The sequence below is a fragment of the Salvelinus namaycush genome, unplaced genomic scaffold, assembly GCF_016432855.1.
Source record: "Salvelinus namaycush isolate Seneca unplaced genomic scaffold, SaNama_1.0 Scaffold1653, whole genome shotgun sequence".
Classification (NCBI taxonomy): Eukaryota; Metazoa; Chordata; class Actinopteri; order Salmoniformes; family Salmonidae; genus Salvelinus; species Salvelinus namaycush.
The window spans coordinates 27,272-50,230 of NW_024058401.1; the positions used below are offsets into that span (position 1 = coordinate 27,272).

Here is a 22,959-nt window from a genome sequence, read left to right on the forward strand (position 1 = left end):
CTGAAGAACAATACTGGTGGATTCTACTAATAAAAGAATGGACGACCTGACCAGAGAGGTCCAGGACCTGAAGAACAATACTGGTGGATTCTACTAATCAAAGAATGGACCAGAGAGGTCCAGGACCTGAAGAACAGTCTCCAGTTCACCCAGGGTCAGCTCAACGAGTTTCAACAGGAAAACGGCAAGATGACAGTAATCTGTAAGTCATTGAGAGAGGACATCAGTTCTGTGTGTGAATCCATGATAACAATGACAGATAAATCAAGACTATCTCGAGGGACAATCAAGGCGAAACAACATGGTTGTGGACGGAATTGCAGAATCTCCACATGAGACCTGGGTGGAGTCTGAGGACAAAGTGAGGGAAATGATCTCTGAGAAATTGAAGATGGACCACAGGAAGATTGAGGTGGAGTGCGCCCACAGGACTGGAAGACCCACCACCGGCCCAGGTGAAAGGCCCAGGCCGATAGTGGTCAAGTTCCTGAGGTTCAAGGACAAGGTAGCTGTTCTGGAAAGAGCCAAGAACTTGAGAGGAACGTAATATTTACACATGTTAAGTTTGCTGAAAATAAACATAGTTGACAGTGAGAGGACGTTTCTTTTTTTGCTGAGTTTAGATTCAATGGTTGTAAAGATGGAGAGAGGTCTAGACGTAATAAAGAGATGCTCTGCTTTTTTGACACCACACTCCAGAAAGCAAGTTCTGCAGGCTCTAATTTTGTCAGATCTTGATTATTGTCCAGTTGTGTGGTCCAGTGCTGCAAGGAAAGACCTAGTTAAGCTGCAGCTTCCTTCCTTCCATCTCAGATAAACAGCAAACCTGGTTTCAGAAAACAGATAAAGCAACACCTCAAGGCACAACACCTCTCCCCTATTTGACCCAGATAGTTTGTGTGTATGTATTGATATGTAGGCTACGTGTGCCTTTTTAAAAATGTATGTAGTTCTGTCCTTGAACTGTTCTTGTCTATTGATGTTCTGTATTATGTCATTCTGTATTATGTTTCATGTTTTGTGTGGAACCCCAGGAAGAGTAGCTGCTGCTTTTGCAACAGCTAATGGGGATCCTAATAAAATACCCCAAAAATACCAATATAGCATCTATGGACCAATGTGTCTCAACATTTTCCAGACCTACAACAATATTGACCAATGAACATTCAGATTGGCGTGACCTGGCACATAAATGCATATAAATCAGTCATGGATATTGGTATTGTAACAAAACTTGGTACACATGTTCCAAACACTGTCAAGAATTAACATATGCAAGCATATTCACATCGACCACACGGCGGCGCTATAACGGGCAAATTACATCTCTTGATCTGTTTGATTTGATAGTGATGGACACATTTCACTTTACATCTGGCAAGAAGAGCTCTTAGAGATTATGCATACGCCTTAGTTGGCAGGAAACATTTTATTGGTGTAGCCGGCTATATTTTGGGAGGGTTACTTTCCGTTGCCAGAACGGTGTCCAACCAATACACACACTCTCAATGTTGTTTCCCAAAGCTAACTTAGAGGTATCAGCCAGGTTAGCTGTCCTCTACCTACTGACTTAGAGGTATCAGTCAGGTTAGCTGTCCTCTACCTACTGGCTTAGAGGTATCAGTCAGGTTAGCTGTCCTCTACTTTACCTACTGGCTTAGAGGTATCAGTCAGGTTAGCTGTCCTCTACTTTACCTACTGGCTTAGAGGTATCAGTCAGGTTAGCTGTCCTCTACTTTACCTACTGGCTTAGAGGTATAAGTCAGGTTAGCTGTCCTCTACTCTACCTACTGGCTTAGAGGTATCAGTCAGGTTAGCTGTCCTCTACTTTACCTACTGGCTTAGAGGTATCAGTCAGGTTAGCTGTCCTCTACTTTACCTACTGGCTTAGAGGTATCAGTCAGGTTAGCTGTCCTCTACCTACTGGCTTAGAGGTATCAGTCAGGTTAGCTGTCCTCTACTCTACCTACTGGCTTAGAGGTATCAGTCAGGTTAGCTGTCCTCTACTTTACCTACTGGCTTAGAGGTATCAGTCAGGTTAGCTGTCCTCTACTTTACCTACTGGCTTAGAGGTATAAGTCAGGTTAGCTGTCCTCTACTTTACCTACTGGCTTAGAGGTATCAGTCAGGTTAGCTGTCCTCTACCTACTGGCTTAGAGGTATCAGTCAGGTTAGCTGTCCTCTACCTACTGGCTTAGAGGTATCAGTCAGGTTAGCTGTCCTCTACTTTACCTACTGGCTTAGAGGTATCAGTCAGGGGAGTGTGGCGAAGCCGGGTTGGATACCTGAGCCAACTCCCCGGGCTTACCGTGGAGTGAGAGGGCGTCGTACTGGTCAGACACCGTGTTATGCGGTAAAGCGCACGGTGTCCCCAGTACGCGTGCTTAGCCCAGTGCGGGCTATTCCACCTTGCCGCACTGGTAGGGCTAGGTTGGGCATCGAGCCGGGTGCCATGAAGCCGGCCCAACATATCTGGCCTCCAGTACGTCTCCTCGGGCCGGCGTACATGGCACCAGCCTTACAGGTGGTGTCCCCGGTTCGCCTGCATAGCCCAGTGCGGGCTATTCCACCTCGCCGCACTGGCAGGGCTACGGGGACCATTCAACCTGGTAAGGTTGGAGAGGCTCGGTGCTCAAGAGCGCGTGTCCTCCTTCACGGTCCGGTATATCCGGCGCCACCTTCCCGCCCCAGCCCAGTACCACCAGTGCCTACACCACGCACCAGGCTTCCAGTGCATCTCCAGAGCCCTGTTCCTCCTCCCCGCACTCGCCCTGAGGTGCGTGCCCTCAGCCCGGTACCTCCAGTTCCGGCACCACGCATCAGGCCTATAGTGCGTCTCAGCCGGCCAGAGTCTGCCGTCTGCCCAGCGGTGCCTGAACTGCCCGTCTGCCCAGCGGCGCCTGAACTGCCCGTCTGCCCAGCGGCGCCTGAACTGCCCGTCTGCCCAACGCCGTCTGAACTGTCCGTCTGCCCAACGCCGTCAGAGCTGGCCGTCTGCCAAGCGCCATCGGAGCCATCCGTCTCCCCAGCGCCATCTGAGCCATCCGTCTCCCCAGCGCCATCTGAGCCATCCGTCTCCCCAGCGCCATCTGAGCCATCCGTCTCCCCAGCGCCGTCTGAGCCATCCGTCTGTCCCGAGCCGTTAGAGCCATCCGTCTGTCCCGAGCCGTTAGAGCCGCCCGTCTGTCCCGAGCCGTCAGAGCCGTTCGTCAGTCTGGAGCCGCTAGAGCCATTCGTCAGTCAGGATCTGCCAGGGCCGCCAACCAGACAGGATCTGCCAGAGCCGCCAACCAGACAGGATCTGCCAGAGCCGCCAACCAGACAGGATCTGCCAGAGCCGCCAACCAGACAGGATCTGCCAGAGCCGCCAACCAGACAGGATCTGCCGGAGCCGTCAGTCAGCCATGAGCGTCCAGAGCCGTCAGCCAGTCATGAGCTGCCCTACAGTCATGAGCTGCCCTACGGTCATGAGCTGCCCTACGGTCATGAGCTGCCCTACGGTCATGAGCTGCCCTACGGTCATGAGCTGCCCTACGGTCATGAGCTGTCCTACGGTCATGAGCTGTCCTACAGTCATGAGCTGCCCTACAGTCATGAGCTGCCCTACAGTCATGAGCTGCCCTACAGTCATGAGCTGCCCTACAGTCATGAGCTGCCACTCAGTCATGAGCTGCCACTCAGTCCGGAGCTGCCACTCAGTCCGGAGCTGCCACTCAGTCCGGAGCTGCCACTCAGTCCGGAGTTGCCCCTCTGTCCTGAGCTACCTCTCTGTCCTGAGCTACCTCTGTGTCCTGAGCTACCTCTCTGTCCTGAGCTACCTCTCTGTCCTGAGCTACCTCTCTGTCCTGAGCTACCTCTCTGTCCTGAGCTACCTCCAAAATCATGTGGGGGCCTTGGGGAGGATTCTTAGGCTAAGGTCGTGGGCGAGGGTCGCCACTCAAAGGACGCTAAGGAGGGGGACAAAGACAGTGGTGGAGTGGTGTCCTCGTCCACCGCCGGAGCCGCCACCGCGGACAGATGCCCACCCAGACCCTCCTCTTGAGTTGTAGGGGTGCGTTCGGAGTCCGCACCTCAGGAGGGGGGTACTGTAACGTCCTGACCAGAGTTATTATGTGTTTTGCTTGTTTAGTGTTGGTCAGGACGTGAGCTGGGTGGGAATTCTATGTTGTGTGTCTAGTTTGTCTGTTTCTATGTCCAGCCTAATATGGTTCTCAATCAGAGGCAGATGGTAATCGTTGTCCCTGATTGAGAATCATATATAGGAGGCTTGTTTTGTGTTGGGATTTTGTGGGTGTTTGTTTCCTGTCTCTGTGGTTGTCTGCACCAGATAGGTCTGTCTCGGTTTTTGCACATTTTGTTATTTTGTATGTTGTTTGTAGTGTTTCACTTGTTCTTTTATTAAACATGTTGAACACTAGCCGCGCTGCACTTTGGTCCTCTCCTTCACCTATGGAAGAAAGCCGTTACAAGAGGTATCAGTCAGGTTAGCTGTCCTCTACTCTACCTACTGACTTAGAGGTATCAGTCAGGTTAGCTGTCCTCTACTCTACCTACTGACTTAGAGGTATCAGTCAGGTTAGCTGTCCTCTACTCTACCTACTGTTATGTCTCCAGTACTGATGTTATGTGTCCACCGCAACGCTTACGATGCACAAAGACAGAGCTGCATCATCGTCCATGTCACAGTTAGGCAACATTCAGGCAGACACCATTCTCAGAACAACCAATAATGCAGTGGGAAATCAGACGAAACATACAGGATAGTGATTCTGATAGATGACAGAGCATCATGCATTTCCTCTGAATTTCTCTGCTGGGTGGGTGGGGTCCCTGTGTTATTGGTTGTTCTTAGAATTGTGTCTGCCTGAATGTTGCCCAACTGTGGTTTTGATGATAATGCAGCTCTGTCTTTGTGCAGCGTAAGCGTTGAAGCAATGAATCAGTACCAATCTATCACTCTATCAATGAATCAATACCAATCTATCAATGAATCAATACCAATCTATCAATGAATCAATACCAATCTATCAATGAATCAATACCACTCTATCACTCTATCAATGAATCAATACCACTCTATCAATGAATCAATACCAATCTATCAATGAATCAATACCAATCTATCAATTAATCAATACCAATCTATCACTCTATCAATGAATCAATACCACTCTATCAATGAATCAATACCAATCTATCACTCTATCAATGAATCAATACCACTCTATCAATGAATCAATACCACTCTATCACTCTATCAATGAATCAATACCAATCTATCACTCTATCAATAAATCAATATCACTCTATCAATGAATCAATACCAATCTATCAATGAATCAATACCAATCTGTCAATGAATCAATACCAATCTATCACTCTATCAATGAATCAATATCACTCTATCAATGAATCAATACCAATCTATCAATGAATCAATACCACTCTATCAATGAATCAATACCACTCTATCACTCTATCAATGAATTAATATCACTCTATCAATGAATCAATACCAATCTATCACTCTATCAATGAATCAATACCACTCTATCAATGAATCAATACCAATCTATCAATGAATCAATACCAATCTATCAATGAATCAATACCACTCTATCAATGAATCAATACCACTCTATCACTCTATCAATGAATCAATACCAATCTATCACTCTATCAATAAATCAATATCACTCTATCAATGAATCAATACCAATCTGTCAATGAATCAATACCACTCTATCAATGAATCAATACTAATCTATCACTCTATCAATGAATCAATATCACTCTATCAATGAATCAATACCAATCTATCACTCTATCAATGAATCAATATCACTCTATCAATGAATCAATACCAATCTATCAATGAATCAATACCACTCTATCACTCTATCAATGAATTAATATCACTCTATCAATGAATCAATACCAATCTACCACTCTATCAATGAATCAATACCACTCTATCAATGAATCAATACCACTCTATCAATGAATCAATACCAATCTACCACTCTATCAATGAATCAATACCACTCTATCAATGAATCAATACCACTCTATCAATGAATCAATACCAATCTACCACTCTATCAGTAAATCAATACCAATCTATCACTCTATCAATGAATCAATACCACTCTATCACTCTATCAATGAATCAATACCAATCTACCACTCTATCAATGAATCAATACCACTCTATAAATGAATCAATACCACTCTATCAATGAATCAATACCACTCTATCACTCTATCAATAAATCAATACCAATCTATCAATGAATCAATACCACTCTATCAATGAATCAATACCAATCTACCACTCTATCAATAAATCAATACCAATCTATCACTCTATCAATGAATCAATACCACTCTATCACTCTATCAATAAATCAATACCAATCTATCACTCTATCAATGAATCAATACCACTCTATCAAGGAATCAATACCAATCTATCAATGAATCAATACCAATCTATCAATGAATCAATACCACCCTATCAATGAATCAATACCACCCTATCAATGAATCAATACCAATCTATCAATGAATCAATACCACTCTATCACTCTATCCATTGAAGACAATGCCCTGCTGTTAATCATCCTGTGTTATTGTCTTTGCTCTAGCCATACTGACTCAGAACAAACACATGACAAGATGGTTGATAGTCCTGGCTAAGTTTCCATTGCTGTTGTCCTACATTTCACTGCTGTTTTTAATACTGTGGCGATCCTTGCTATATGAGCCACGTTACAACGTCTTAACACACCTGAAAACTTGGTTGGCCTTTGAGGACAAGTTCTTAGATAGTATTAAAGTAAGAAGCTCAAGTCAAAGTCTGTGTTCCTAAAGGGGGTTTGTACTGGACCCTGCTATCCTACTGGAACCTATAGACCTACAGCTAGGTCTACTATCCTACTGGAACCTATAGACCAGCACGGTCTACTATCCTACTGGAACCTATAGACCTACAGCTGGGTCTACTATCCTACTGGAACCTATAAACCAGCTACGTCAACTATCCTACTGGAACCTATAGACCTACTGCTAGGTCTGCTATCCTACTGGAACCTATAAACCAGCTAGGTCTACTATCCTACTATCCTACTGGAACCTATAGACCTACAGCTGGGTCTACTATCCTACTATCCTACTGGAACCTATAGACCAGCTAGGTCTACTATCCTACTGGAACCTATAAACCAGCTAGGTCTACTATCCTACTGGAACCTATAGACCAGCTAGGTCTACTATCCTACTGGAACCTATAAACCAGCTAGGTCTACTATCCTACTGGAACCTATAGACCTACAGCTAGGTCTACTATCCTACTGGAACCTATAGACCTACAGCTGGGTCTACTATCCTACTGGAACCTATAGACCTATAGCTAGGTCTACTATCCTACTGGAACCTATATACCTACAGCTAGGTCTGCTATCCTACTGGAACCTATAGACCAGAAGGGTCTACTATCCTACTGGAACCTATAGACCTACAGCTGGGTCTACTATCCTACTGGAACCTATAGACCAGCTAGGTCTACTATCCTACTGGAACCTATAGACCAGAAGGGTCAACTATCCTACTGGAAAATATAGACCAGCTAGGTCTACTATCCTACTGGAACCTATAGACCTACAGCTAGGTCTACTATCCTACTGGAACCTATAGACCAGAAGGGTCTACTATCCTACTGGAACCTATAGACCTACTGCTAGGTCTGCTATCCTACTGGAACCTATAAACCAGCTAGGTCTACTATCCTACTGGACCCTGCTGTCCTACTGGAACCTATAGACCTACAGCTGGGTCTACTATCCTACTGGGACCTATAGACCAGCAGGGTCCAGTACAAACTGAGTAGGATAGTAGACCCTGCTGGTCTATAGGTTCCAGTAGGATAGTAGACCTAGCTGGTTTATAGGTTCCAGTAGGATAGTAGACCTAGCTGGTCTATAGGTTCCAGTAGGATAGTAGACCCAGCTGTAGGTCTATAGGTTCCAGTAGGATAGTAGACCCTGCTGGTCTATAGGGTCCAGTAGGATAGTAGACCTAGCTGTAGGTCTATAGGTTCCAGTAGGATAGTAGACCTAGCTGGTCTATAGGTTCCAGTAGGATAGTAGACCTAGCTGGTTTATAGGTTCCAGTAGGATAGTAGACCTAGCTGGTCTATAGGTTTCAGTAGGATAGTAGACCTAGCTGGTTTATAGGTTCCAGTAGGATAGTAGACCTAGCTGGTCTATAGGTTCCAGTAGGATAGTAGACCTAGCTGGTTTATAGGTTCCAGTAGGATAGTAGACCTAGCTGGTCTATAGGTTCCAGTAGGATAGTAGACCTAGCTGGTTTATAGGTTCCAGTAGGATAGTAGACCTAGCTGGTCTATAGGTTCCAGTAGGATAGTAGACCTAGCTGGTTTATAGGTTCCAGTAGGATAGTAGACCCAGCTGTAGGTCTATAGGTTCCAGTAGGATAGTAGACCTAGCTGGTTTATAGGTTCCAGTAGGATAGTAGACCTAGCTGGTTTATAGGTTCCAGTAGGATAGTAGACCTAGCTAGTCTATAGGTTCCAGTAGGATAGTAGACCTAGCTGGTTTATAGCTTCCAGTAGGATAGTAGACCTAGCTGGTCTATAGGTTCCAGTAGGATAGTAGACCTAGCTGGTTTATAGGTTCCAGTAGGATAGTAGACCCAGTTGTAGGTCTATAGGTTCCAGTAGGATAGTAGACCTAGCTGTAGGTCTATAGGTTCCAGTAGGATAGTAGACCCAGCTGTAGGTCTATAGGTTCCAGTAGGATAGTAGACCTAGCTGTAGGTCTATAGGTTCCAGTAGGATAGTAGACCTAGCTGTAGGTCTATAGGTTCCAGTAGGATAGTAGACCTAGCTGTAGGTCTATAGGTTCCAGTAGGATAGTAGACCTAGCTGTAGGTCTATAGGTTCCAGTAGGATAGTAGACCCTGCTGGTCTATATGTTCCAGTAGGATAGCAGACCTAGCTGTAGGGTCTATAGGTTCCAGTAGGATAGTAGACCTAGCTGTAGGTCTATAGGTTCCAGTAGGATAGTAGACCTAGCTGGTTTATAGGTTCCAGTAGGATAGTAGACCTAGCTGGTCTATAGGTTCCAGTAGGATAGTAGACCTAGCTGGTTTATAGGTTCCAGTAGGATAGTAGACCTAGCTGGTCTATAGGTTCCAGTAGGATAGTAGACCTAGCTGGTTTATAGGTTCCAGTAGGATAGTAGACCTAGCTGGTCTATAGGTTCCAGTAGGATAGTAGACCTAGCTGGTTTATAGGTTCCAGTAGGATAGTAGACCCAGCTGTAGGTCTATAGGTTCCAGTAGGATAGTAGACCTAGCTGGTTTATAGGTTCCAGTAGGATAGTAGACCTAGCTGGTTTATAGGTTCCAGTAGGATAGTAGACCTAGCTAGTCTATAGGTTCCAGTAGGATAGTAGACCTAGCTGGTTTATAGCTTCCAGTAGGATAGTAGACCTAGCTGGTCTATAGGTTCCAGTAGGATAGTAGACCTAGCTGGTTTATAGGTTCCAGTAGGATAGTAGACCCAGTTGTAGGTCTATAGGTTCCAGTAGGATAGTAGACCTAGCTGTAGGTCTATAGGTTCCAGTAGGATAGTAGACCCAGCTGTAGGTCTATAGGTTCCAGTAGGATAGTAGACCTAGCTGTAGGTCTATAGGTTCCAGTAGGATAGTAGACCTAGCTGTAGGTCTATAGGTTCCAGTAGGATAGTAGACCTAGCTGTAGGTCTATAGGTTCCAGTAGGATAGTAGACCTAGCTGTAGGTCTATAGGTTCCAGTAGGATAGTAGACCCTGCTGGTCTATATGTTCCAGTAGGATAGCAGACCTAGCTGTAGGTCTATAGGTTCCAGTAGGATAGTAGACCTAGCTGTAGGTCTATAGGTTCCAGTAGGATAGCAGACCTAGCTATAGGTCTATAGGTTCCAGTAGGATAGTAGACCTAGCTGTAGGTCTATAGGTTCCAGTAGGATAGTAGACCTAGCTGTAGGTCTATAGGTTCCAGTAGGATAGTAGACCTAGCTGTAGGTCTATAGGTTCCAGTAGGATACTAGACCTAGCTGTAGGTCTATAGGTTCCAGTAGGATAGTAGACCCTTCTGGTCTATAGGTTCCAGTAGGATAGCAGACCTAGCTGTAGGTCTATAGGTTCCAGTAGGATAGTAGACCCAGCTGTAGGTCTATAGGTTCCAGTAGGATAGTAGACCTAGCTGTAGGTCTATAGGTTCCAGTAGGATAGTAGACGTAGCTGTAGGTCTATAGCTTCCAGTAGGATAGTAGACCTAGCTGGTCTTTGTCCTCCTTGGCACTCAGCCAGTTGCTTCCTGTGTTCTGGTGAATCACATCCCCTCTGTCCTTCCCGTCTTCGAGGGTGCAGGGTAGTGAAGGCAATAGCTCCCTGGGGCCCCATGGTACCACTTCTTCTTTCTCACACACACATTCCTCTCTTTCTGTCTGCTCAAGGATGAATCAGAGCATTCGCAAGAAATGTATTCACAGCACACTAGTTTCACTCCCTGGGGTCAGGGTCAAGTGTGTGTTCCTGAAAGAGGGGTAATTATTAAACAGACAGCTAGCCATTAGACAGGTATAGGCTGCAAGCTAGCCGTTAGCCAGGTATAGTCTGACAGCTAGCCGTTAGCCAGGTATAGTCTGACAGCTAGCCGTTAGCCAGGTATAGTCTGACAGCTAGCCGTTAGCCAGGTATAAGGTGACAGCTAGCCGTTAGACAGGTATAGTCTGACAGCTAGCCGTTAGCCAGGTATAGTCTGACAGCTAGCCGTTAGCCAGGTATAGTCTGACAGCTAGCCGTTAGCCAGGTATAAGGTGACAGCTAGCCGTTAGACAGGTATAATCTGACAGCTAGCCGTTAGCCAGGAATAAGGTGACAGCTAGCCGTTAGACAGGTATAGGCTGCAAGCTAGCCGTTAGCCAGGTATAGTCTGACAGCTAGCCGTTAGCCAGGTATAAGGTGACAGCTAGCCGTTAGCCAGGTATAGTCTGACAGCTAGCCGTTAGCCAGGTAGTCTGACAGCTAGCCGTTAGCCAGGTAGTCTGACAGCTAGCCGTTAGCCAGGTATAGTCTGACAGCTAGCCGTTAGCCAGGTAGTCTGACAGCTAGCCGTTAGCCAGGTAGTCTGACAGCTAGCTGTTAGCCAGGTAGTCTGACAGCTAGCTGTTAGCCAGGTAGTCTGACAGCTAGCCGTTAGCCAGGTAGTCTGACAGCTAGCTGTTAGCCAGGTAGTCTGACAGCTAGCCGTTAGCCAGGTATAGTCTGACAGCTAGCCGTTAGCCAGGTAGTCTGACAGCTAGCTGTTAGCCAGGTAGTCTGACAGCTAGCTGTTAGCCAGGTAGTCTGACAGCTAGCTGTTAGCCAGGTAGTCTGACAGCTAGCTGTTAGCCAGGTAGTCGGACAGCTAGCTGTTAGCCAGGTAGTCTGACAGCTAGCCGTTAGCCAGGTATAGTCTGACAGCTAGCCGTTAGCCAGGTAGTCTGACAGCTAGCCGTTAGCCAGGTAGTCTGACAGCTAGCCGTTAGCCAGGTAGTCTGACAGCTAGCCGTTAGCCAGGTAGTCTGACAGCTAGCCGTTAGCCAGGAGGTCTGACAGCTAGCCGTTAGCTAGGTAGTCTGACAGCTAGCCGTTAGCCAGGTATAGTCTGACAGCTAGCCGTTAGCCAGGTAGTCTGACAGCTAGCTGTTAGCCAGGTAGTCTGACAGCTAGCCGTTAGCCAGGTATAGTCTGACAGCTAGCCGTTAGCCAGGTAGTCTGACAGCTAGCTGTTAGCCAGGTAGTCTGACAGCTAGCCGTTAGCCAGGTATAGTCTGACAGCTAGCCGTTAGCCAGGTAGTCTGACAGCTAGCCGTTAGCCAGGTAGTCTGACAGCTAGCCGTTAGCCAGGTAGTCTGACAGCTAGCCGTTAGCCAGGTAGTCTGACAGCTAGCCGTTAGCCAGGTAGTCTGACAGCTAGCCGTTAGACACGTATAGTCTGACAGCTAGCCGTTAGCCAGGTAGTCTGACAGCTAGCCGTTAGCCAGGTAGTCTGACAGCTAGCCGTTAGCCAGGTAGTCTGACAGCTAGCCGTTAGCCAGGTAGCCAGCGTCCCAAATGGCACCTTATTATTATATAGGGTGCCATTTGGGATGCTTCCATTGTGCTGGTCATTGTAGCTAATGAGGTGAAACGTAGGCCTACTTTACATTGTTGTAATAACCATCTAACCTGTTGGGATGAACAGACATTGGTTAGTGATTTACGTCCTAAATGGCACCCTATTCCCTTTGTAGTGCACTACTTTTAACCAGGGCCCTTTTGTAGTGCACTACTTTTAACCAGGGCCCTTTTGTAGTGCACTACTTTTAACCAGGGCCCTTTTGTAGTGCACTACTTTTAACCAGGGCCCTTTTGTAGTGCACTACTTTTAACCAGGGCCCTTTTGTAGTGCACTACTTTTAAACAGGGCACACAGGGTTCTATATCGGAATAGGATGCCAATCTGGGCTCAGATATTGACTATTGTCTCATGACTTGTGATCTGCGTAAAATACACAGAACATATATATATATTTTTTAACACCACACAGTGTTTTCTGCGAATCGTAAACCGTGACATAGTGAGTACATTTTGGCTGACCGAGGGTGTCAGTGCACCTCCCCATTCACTAGAAAAGTGTTGAAATGTCTCAACAACATCCGTTGACAGGGAAAGAAAAAAAATATGTCATGTGACCAGAGAATTTCATGGTTATTAAATAGCAGACCCAGTCGTACAGAACACTCTGCTGTAGGAGCTCCGTATGTCAATCACCACCCTCCTGGGACCATGACAACCACCATGATAACTGTACTGATGCTCTTCTTTCAAACCACCCTGGGGGCTCCTCAAACAGGTATGTTGTTCTTTAATCACATGTATTTATAAAGCCCTTTTCAATCAGCCAATGTCACAAAGTGCTTATACAGAAATCCAGCCTAAAACCCCAAACAGCAAGCGATGTAGAAGCACGGTGGCTCGGAAAAACTCCCTAGAAAGGCTGGAACCTAGGAAGAAACCTAGAGAGGAACCAGGCTCTGAGTGGTGGCCAGTCCTCTTCTGGCTGTGCTGGATTGAGATTATAACAGAACATGTTCAAACGTTCATCAATGACCAGCAGGGTCAAATAATAATAATAATAATAATAATCACAGTGGTTGTAGAGGGTGCAACAGGTCAGCATCTCAGGAATAAATGGCAGTTGGCTTTTCATAGCTGAGCATTCAGAGTTAGAGACAGCAGGTGCGGTACAGAGAGGGAGTCAAAAACAGCAGGTCTGGGACAGGTAGCACATCCGGTGAACAGGTCAAGGTTCCATAGCCGCAGGCAGAACAGTTGAAATTGGAGCAGCAGCACGGCCAGGTGGACTGGGGACAGCAAGGAGTCAGTGACTCAAATGATGCAACCCTCCTAGGGACAGCATGGAAGAGCACCAGTAAGCCAGTGACTCAGCCCCCGTAATAGGGTCAGAGGCAAAAAATCCCAGCGGAGAGAGGGGAACCAGCCAGGCAGAGACAAGGGCGGTTCGTTGCTCCAGTGCCTTTCCGTTCACCTTCGCATCCCTGGACCAGACTACATTCAATCATAGGACCTACTGAAGAGATGAGTCTTCATAAAAAGTAAAGACTTACAGGTCGAGACCGAATCTGAGTCTCACATGGATAGGCAGACCATTCCATAAAAATGGAGCTCTATAGGAGAAAGTCCTGCCTCCAGATGTTTGCTTAAAAATTCTAGGGACAGTAAGGAGGCCTGCGTCTTGTGTCCGTAGCGTACGTGTAGGTATGTACGGCAGGACCAAATCAGAAAGATAGGTAGGAACAAAGCCCATGTAATGCTTTGTAGGTTAGCAGTAAAACCTTGAAATTAGCCTAGCCTTAACAGGAAGCCAGTGTAGAGAGGCTAGCACTGGAGTAAAATAGTCGGAAAGTAGAGCATTGCAGTAGTCTAATCTAATTTTCCCCATAATTTTTGGACAAAAAGTTTCTGATTTTTGCCATGTTACAAAGATGGAAAAAATCTGTCCTTCAAACAGTCTTGATATGTTCATCAAAAGAGAGATCAGGGTCCAGAGTAACGCCGAGGTCCACAGTTTTATTTGAGACGACTGTACAACCATCAAGATTGCCAGATCTAACAGAAGATCTCTTTGTTTCTTGGGACCTAGAACTAGCATCTTTGTTTTGTCCGAGTGTAAAAGTAAAAAATTTGACGCCATCCACTTCCTTATGTCTGAAACACAGGCTTCCAGGGAGGTACATTTTGGGGCTTCACCGTGTTCCACTAAATGTACAGCTGTGTGTATCGTCCGCATAGCAATGAAAGTTAACATGTTCCGAATGACATCACCAAGAGGTAAAATATATAGTGAAAACAATATTGGTTCTTAAACGGAACCTTGAGGAACCCCGAAACTTATATTGATTTGTCAGAGGACAAACCATCCAGAGAGACGAACTGATTATTACCGACAGATAAGATCTAAACCAGGCCAGAACTTGTCTGTGTAGACCAATTTGGGTTTCCAATCTCTCCAAAAGAATGTGGTGATCGATGGTGTCAAAAGCAGCACTAAGGTCTAGTAGCACGAGGACAGATGCAGAGCCTTGGTCTGACGCCAATTAAAAGGTAATTTACCACCTTCACAAGTGCAGTCTCAGTGCTATGATGGGGTCTAAAACCAGACTGAAGCATTTCATATACATTCTTTGTCTTCAGGAAAGCAGTGAGTTGCCGCGCAACAGCTTTTTCAAAAATGTTTTAGAGGAACGGGAGATTTGATATTGGCAGATTCATTTTTTGGTTTTTCAAGAGTGAGTTTTGTACACATTATCACGTTCAACATAGGAGGGCCAAGTACAGGAATCAGCTCTTTCAGTCGTTTAATTGGAATAGGTTATTGGTTTACACCTCAAATAGGTTTGTTGTTCATCTCATTGGTTATTAGTTTACACCTCGAACGGGTATGTTGTTCATCTCATTGGTTATTGGTTTAGCTCTAACTCCTGTGTTGTCCTGGCAGCTTAATATCATACCAATTTGCTGATCTAGAATCCCAATAGAGACCAGAGTATTTTTAAATGTGTAGTGTAGCCCTATGACAGTGTTGTGTAGCCCTATGACAGTGTTGTGTAGCCCTATGACAGTGTTGTGTAGCTCTATGACAGTCTTGTGTAGCTCTATGACAGTGTTGTGTAGCCCTATGGCAGTGTTGTGTAGCCCTATGACAGTGTTGTGTAGCCCTATGGCAGTGTTGTGTAGCCCTATGACAGTGTTGTGTAGCCCTATGACAGTGTTGTGTAGCCCTATGACAGTGTTGTGTAGCTCTATGGCAGTGTTGTGTAGCCCTATGGCAGTGTTGTGTAGCTCTATGGCAGTGTTGTGTAGCTCTATGACAGTGTTGTGTAGCTCTATGACAGTGTTGTGTAGCCCTATGGCAGTGTTGTGTAGCCCTATGACAGTGGTGTGTAGCTCTATGACAGTGTTGTGTAGCTCTATGACAGTGTTGTGTAGCTCTATGGCAGTGTTGTGTAGCTCTATGACAGTGTTGTGTAGCTCTATGGCAGTGTTGTGTAGCTCTATGGCAGTGTTGTGTAGCTCTATGACAGTGTTGTGTAGCCCTATGGCAGTGTTGTGTAGCCCCATGACAGTGTTGTGTAGCTCTATGACAGTGTTGTGTAGCCCTATGGCAGTGTTGTGTAGCCCTATGGCAGTGTTGTGTAGCCCTATGGCAGTGTTGTGTAGCCCTATGACGGTGTTGTGTAGCCCTATGGCAGTGTTTTGTAGCTCTATGACAGTGTTGTGTAGCCCTATGGCAGTGTTGTGTAGCCCTATGGCAGTGTTGTGTAGCCCTATGACGGTGTTGTGTAGCTCTATGACAGTGTTGTGTAGCTCTATGACAGTGTTATATAGCTCTAACAGTGTTATGTAGCCCTATGACAGTGTTGTGTAGCCCTATGACAGTGTTGTGTAGCTCTATGACAGTGTTGTGTAGCCCTATGACAGTGTTATGTAGCCCTATGACAGTGTTGTGTAGCCCTATGACAGTGTTGTGTAGCTCTATGGCAGTGTTGTGTAGCCCTATGACAGTGTTGTGTAGCTCTATGACAGTGTTGTGTAGCTCTATGGCAGTGTTGTGTAGCTCTATGACAGTGTTGTGTAGCTCTATGGCAGTGTTGTGTAGCTCTATGGCAGTGTTGTGTAGCTCTATGACAGTGTTGTGTAGCCCTATGGCAGTGTTGTGTAGCCCCATGACAGTGTTGTGTAGCTCTATGACAGTGTTGTGTAGCCCTATGGCAGTGTTGTGTAGCCCTATGGCAGTGTTGTGTAGCCCTATGGCAGTGTTGTGTAGCCCTATGACGGTGTTGTGTAGCCCTATGGCAGTGTTTTGTAGCTCTATGACAGTGTTGTGTAGCCCTATGGCAGTGTTGTGTAGCCCTATGGCAGTGTTGTGTAGCCCTATGACGGTGTTGTGTAGCTCTATGACAGTGTTGTGTAGCTCTATGACAGTGTTATATAGCTCTAACAGTGTTATGTAGCCCTATGACAGTGTTGTGTAGCCCTATGACAGTGTTGTGTAGCTCTATGACAGTGTTGTGTAGCCCTATGACAGTGTTATGTAGCCCTATGACAGTGTTGTGTAGCCCTATGACAGTGTTGTGTAGCTCTATGGCAGTGTTGTGTAGCCCTATGGCAGTGTTGTGTAGCCCTATGGCAGTGTTGTGTAGCCCTATGACGGTGTTGTGTAGCCCTATGGCAGTGTTTTGTAGCTCTATGACAGTGTTGTGTAGCCCTATGGCAGTGTTGTGTAGCCCTATGGCAGTGTTGTGTAGCCCTATGACGGTGTTGTGTAGCTCTATGACAGTGTTGTGTAGCTCTATGACAGTGTTATATAGCTCTAACAGTGTTATGTAGCCCTATGACAGTGTTGTGTAGCCCTATGACAGTGTTGTGTAGCTCTATGACAGTGTTGTGTAGCCCTATGACAGTGTTATGTAGCCCTATGACAGTGTTGTGTAGCCCTATGACAGTGTTGTGTAGCTCTATGGCAGTGTTGTGTAGCCCTATGGCAGTGTTGTGTAGCTCTATGGCAGTGTTGTGTAGCCCTATGACAGTGTTGTGTAGCTCTATGACAGTGTTGGATAGCCCTATGACAGTGTTGTGTAGCCCTATGGCAGTGTTATATAGCTCTAACAGTGTTATGTAGCCCTATGACAGTGTTGTGTAGCTCTATGACAGTGTTATGTAGCCCTATGGCAGTGTTGTGTAGCTCTATGACAGTGTTGTGTAGCTCTATGACAGTGTTGTGTAGCCCTATGGCAGTGTTGTGTAGCCCTATGACAGTGTTGTATAGCCCTATGACAGTGTTGGGTAGCCCTATGGCAGTGTTGTGTAGCCCTATGACAGTGTTGTGTAGCTCTATGACAGTGTTGTGTAGCTCTATGACAGTGTTGTGTAGCCCTATGACAGTGTTATGTTGCCCTATGACAGTGTTGTGTAGCTCTATGACAGTGTTATATAGCTCTAACAGTGTTATGTAGCCCTATGGCAGTGTTGTGTAGCTCTATGACAGTGTTATATAGCTCTAACAGTGTTATGTAGCCCTATGGCAGTGTTATATAGCTCTAACAGTGTTATGTAGCCCTACGACTGTTGAAAAGTCCTTATGATAGAGGGTTCAATTAAAGTGTTCACATGTTTGCCTGTTACGTCAATGCTGGTTAGTGATTGTTGTAATTCTTTCTTTGTAGACGGTCCCTTCAATCTCTTCAATGCAGAAAGTGGCATTAGACAGGAGCTGGCACGCTGGGTGTCAGGGGGACGTCTCTACGACACCAACAATAGGAAGTGTGCTGGGGTTTCTGGGAAGACAGAGGGTAGTACCCTGGTGTATTCTGACTGTGATGAGAAGAGCGACCTCCAGCAGTGGCAGTGTAGTAACAACACACTGCTCACGCTGAAAGGACAGACTCTGTACCTCCACATCAACGACAACAATGATCTGGTGCTGTCCAGAGACACGGGGCCTCGGAGTCGCTGGATCATCTCTGGTACGACCGACGGCCCCTGCTCAAGGACCCACAGAGGTACGGGATTAGAGTCACAAGGTTCTCATTTTTTTAGGATTGTAAAATGGATTTTGGACAAAATGGACAAAGTCACAACACAAGAAGCAAAATAAGCAGGTTACATATAACTACATCAGACAGCATATTTTATAGATTACAGGTTACATATAACTACATCAGACAGCATATTTTATAGATTACAGGTTACATATAACTACATCAGACAGCATATTTTATAGATTACAGGTTACATATAACTACATCAGACAGCATATGTTATAGATTACAGGTTACATATAACTACATCAGACAGTACATGTTATAGATTACAGGTTACATATAACTACATCAGACAGCATATTTTATAGATTACAGGTTACATATAACTACATCAGACAGTACATTTTATTGTAAAAAACGACATTTTCCCCTGAGAATCCACAACGTACAGTAACACAGGGACACACTCACAGAGAGAAAGAGAGACACTCACAGAGAGAAAGAGAGACACACTCACAGAGAGAAAGAGAGACACTCACAGAGAGAAAGAGACACACTCACAGAGAGAAAGAGAGACACACAGAAAGGGACTCACTCACAGAGAAAGAAAGAGAGACACACTCACAGAGAGAAAGAGAGACACTCACAGAGAAAGAAAGAGAGACACACTCACAGAGAAAGAAAGAGAGACACAGAGAGAAAGGGACACACTCACAGAGAAAAAAAGAGAGACACACTCAGAGAGAAAGAGAGACACACAGAGAGAAAGGGACACACTCACAGAGAAAGAAAGAGAGACACACTCACAGAGAGAAAGAGAGACACAGAGAGAAAGGGACACACTCACAGAGAAAGAAAGAGAGACACAGAGAGAAAGAGAGACACACTCACAGAGAAAGAAAGAGAGACACACTCACAGAGAAAGAAAGAGAGACACTCACAGAGATAGAAAGAGAGACATACTAACAGAGATAGAAAGAGAGACACACTCACAGAGAAAGAAAGAGAGACACACTCACAGAGAGAAAGAGAGACACAGAGAGAAAGGGACAAACTCAGAGAAAGAAAGAGAGACACACTCACAGAGAAAGAAAGAGAGACACAGAGAGAAAGGGACACACTCACAGAGAAAGAAAGAGAGACACCCTCACAGAGAGAAAGGGACACACTCACAGAGAAAGAAAGAGAGACACAGAGAGAAAGGGACACACTCACAGAGAAAGAAAGAGAGATACACTCACAGAGAAAGAAAGAGAGACACACTCACAGAGAAAGAAAGAGAGACACAGAGAGAAAGGGATACACTCACAGAGAAAGAAAGAGAGACATACTAACAGAGAAAGAAAGAGAGACACACTCACAGAGAAAGAAAGAGAGACACACTCACAGAGAAAGAAAGAGAGACACACTCACAGCCAGTGTCCCGTAAGAGTGTTAGTATAGAAAGCCATGTTCCCCAACAAGGTCACACAGGGAGGCAAGATGGCAGACACACTAATATAGTCAAACCCTTTGGGGGGGTCTTAAACCCACGTCACACTAAGCACTGAACTACATACAGTACACACAGTAATCACTGTCCCCCTTTCAGAACTCTTTACCATTGAAGGAAATGCCTTTGGGCGTCCCTGTCAGTTTCCTTTCCGGTACAAAGACCAATGGTATGGAGACTGCACCTCGATAGACTCGTCCAATAGACGGCTTTGGTGTGCCATTGAAACAAACTACCAAGACAATGAATTGTGGGGCTACTGTCCATCCACAAGTGAGTATTACATCTATATACGCAGCTGTTACATGCTTCTCTCTCTCTCTCTGTCTCTGTCTCTCTCTCTCTCCTCTCTCCTCTCTCTCCCCTCTCTCTCTCTGTCTCTCTGTCTCTGTCTCTCTCTCTCTCTCCTCTCCTCTCTCTCCTCTTTCTCTCTCTCTCCTCTCTCTCTCTCTCTCTCTCTCTCTCTCTCCTCTCTCTCTCTCTCTCTCTCTCTCAAGGCTTTATAGTCATGATAACCATATGTTAACGTTGCCAAGGGAAGTGAAATGGATAAAAAGTGAACAGTAAATATTACACTCACAGAAGTTCCATGATAATAAATACATTTCAAATGTCATATTATGTCTTTATACAGTGTTGTAACGATGTGCAAATAGTTAAAGTACAAAAGGGAAAATAAATAAACGTAAATATAGGTTGTATTTACAATGGTGTTTGTTCTTCACTGGTTGACCTTTTCTTGTGGCAACAGGTCAACAGGTCAAATCTTGCTGCTGTGATGTCACACTGTGGTATTTCACACAATAGATATTCGTTGTGGATCTGTGTAATCTGAGGGAAAAGATGTCTCTCTAATATGATCATACATTTGGCAGGAGGTTAGGAAGTGCAGCTCAGTTTCCACCTCATGTTGTGGGCAGTGTGCCAATAGCCTGTCTTCTCTTGAAAAGCCAGGTCTGCCTCCGGCGGCCTTTCTCAATAACAAGGCTATGCTCACCGAATCTGTACATCTCTCCCCCATCCCTCTGCAGCTATGGAGCATTGGCATAAGAACCCGGTCACAGGTGCTTTCTACCAGGTGAACCTCCACTCTGCCCTGAACTGGCACCAGGCTCGGACCAGCTGCCAACAGCAGGGAGCAGACTTGGCCTCAATCACCAAACCCCTCGAGCAGACCTACGTAGCAGGTAGCGCCACCCGGTGGCCACGCTCACATACGGCAGGCGTGTCAAACTCAAGTCGTGTGTTTTATTAGTGTATTGTTCATGCACTGTTTATGTCATATGCAACTTTATCTCCTTCTCTTATGCACACACACACACACACACACACACACACACACACACACACACACACACACACACACACACACACACACACACACACACACACACACACACACACACACACAGGCCTGTGTGGTAAACGGCATGTGCCGCTGTGGACGGGCCTGAATGCTCTGGAACAGGACAGTGGCTGGCAGTGGGTCAGTGGAAAGCCTCTCCGTTACTTCCGCTGGGACTCCGGTGAGTCCTCACCTTCACACTAGTCCCTTCATGCTGCACTACTTTGGACCAGAGTTAGTTACACTATATAGGGGAAACGGACCAGGGTTAGTTACACTATATAGGGGAAAAGGGCCAGGGTTAGTTACACTATATAGGGGAAAAGGACCAGGGTTAGTTACACTATATAGGGGAAAAGGACCAGGGTTAGTTACACTATATAGGGGGAAAGGACCAGGGTTAGTTACACTATATAGGGGAAAAGGACCAGGGTTAGTTAGTTACACTATATAGGGGAAAAGGACCAGGGTCAGTTACACTATATAGGGGAAAAGGACCAGGGTTAGTTACACTATATAGGGGAAAAGGACCAGGGTCAGTTACACTATATAGGGGAATAGGACCAGGGTTAGTTACACTATATAGGGGAAAAGGACCAGGGTTAGTTACACTATATAGGGGAAAATGACCAGGGTCAGTTACACTATATAGGGGACAAGGACCAGGGTTAGTTACACTATATAGGGGAAAAGGACCAGGGTCAGTTACACTATATAGGGGACAAGGACCAGGGTTAGTTACACTATATAGGGGAAAAGGACCAGGGTTAGTTAGTTACACTATATAGGGGAAAAGGACCAGGGTCAGTTACACTATATAGGGGAAAAGGACCAGGGTTAGTTACACTATATAGGGGAAAAGGACCAGGGTCAGTTACACTATATAGGGGACAAGGACCAGGGTTAGTTACACTATATAGGGGAAAAGGACCAGGGTCAGTTAGTTACACTATATAGGGGAAAAGGACCAGGGTCAGTTAGTTACACTATATAGGGGAATAGGACCAGGGTCAGTTAGTTACACTATATAGGGGAATAGGACCAGGGTCAGTTAGTTACACTATATAGGGGAATAGGACCAGGGTCAGTTAGTTACACTATATAGGGGAATAGGACCAGGGTCAGTTAGTTACACTATATAGGGGAAAAGGACCAGGGTCAGTTAGTTACACTATATAGGGGAAAAGGACCAGGATCAGTTAGTTACACTATATAGGGGAAAAGGACCAGGGTCAGTTACACTATATAGGGGAAAAGGACCAGGGTCAGTTAGTTACACTATATAGGGGGAAAGGACCAGGGTCAGTTAGTTACACCATATAGGGGGAAAGGACCAGGGTCAGTTAGTTACACTATATAGGGGAAAAGGACCAGGGTTAGTTACACTATATAGGGGAAAAGGACCAGGGTTAGTTACACTATATAGGGGAAAAGGACCAGGGTTAGTTACACTATATAGGGGGAAAGGACCAGGGTCAGTTACACTATATAGGGGAAAAGGACCAGGGTTAGTTACACTATATAGGGTTAAAAGGACCAGGGTTAGTTACACTATATAGGGGAAAAGGACCAGGGTCAGTTAGTTACACTATATAGGGGAAAAGGACCAGGGTTAGTTACACTATATAGGGGAAAAGGACCAGGGTTAGTTACACTATATAGGGGAAAAGGACCAGGGTTAGTTAGTTACACTATATAGGGGAAAAGGACCAGGGTCAGTTAGTTACACTATATAGGGGAAAAGGACCAGGGTCAGTTAGTTACACTATATAGGGGAAAAGGACCAGAGTTAGTTACACTATATAGGGGAAAAGGACCAGGGTCAGTTAGTTACACTATATAGGGGAAAAGGACCAGGGTTAGTTACACTATATAGGGGAAAAGGACCAGGGTCAGTTAGTTACACTATATAGGGGAAAAGGACCAGGGTCAGTTAGTTACACTATATAGGGGAAAAGGACCAGGGTC

The 22,959-nt window shown here is 45.5% G+C and overlaps 1 protein-coding gene and 1 long non-coding RNA gene across 2 annotated transcripts; both read left to right on the top strand.

Moving 5' to 3' along the window:
• Nucleotides 1-12,848: 12,848 nt before the first annotated feature.
• Nucleotides 12,849-18,454, top strand: LOC120037254 (macrophage mannose receptor 1-like). The gene is made up of 3 exons (XM_038983426.1): nucleotides 12,849-12,942; nucleotides 17,837-18,172; nucleotides 18,444-18,454. The coding sequence occupies exons 1-3, from the start codon at nucleotides 12,876-12,878 to the stop codon at nucleotides 18,452-18,454; spliced, it is 414 nt and encodes a 137-aa protein (XP_038839354.1). The 5' UTR covers nucleotides 12,849-12,875.
• A 1,298-nt stretch (nucleotides 18,455-19,752) lies between these two features.
• On the top strand, nucleotides 19,753-21,148 carry LOC120037253. Its single transcript, XR_005474792.1, has 3 exons — nucleotides 19,753-19,919; nucleotides 20,678-20,833; nucleotides 21,059-21,148. It is a non-coding gene; the product is annotated as an uncharacterized LOC120037253 (long non-coding RNA).
• The last annotated feature ends 1,811 nt before the right edge of the window (nucleotides 21,149-22,959 follow it).

Excerpts from the sequence above, each read along its gene's own strand:
- LOC120037254 (XM_038983426.1), top strand. The coding sequence starts at position 12,876 with ATGACAACCACCATGATAACTGTACTGATGCTCTTCTTTCAAACCACC. Across the intron at positions 12,943-17,836 it reads CCTGGGGGCTCCTCAAACAG|ACGGTCCCTTCAATCTCTTC; the intron begins GTATGTTGTTCT and ends CTTTCTTTGTAG.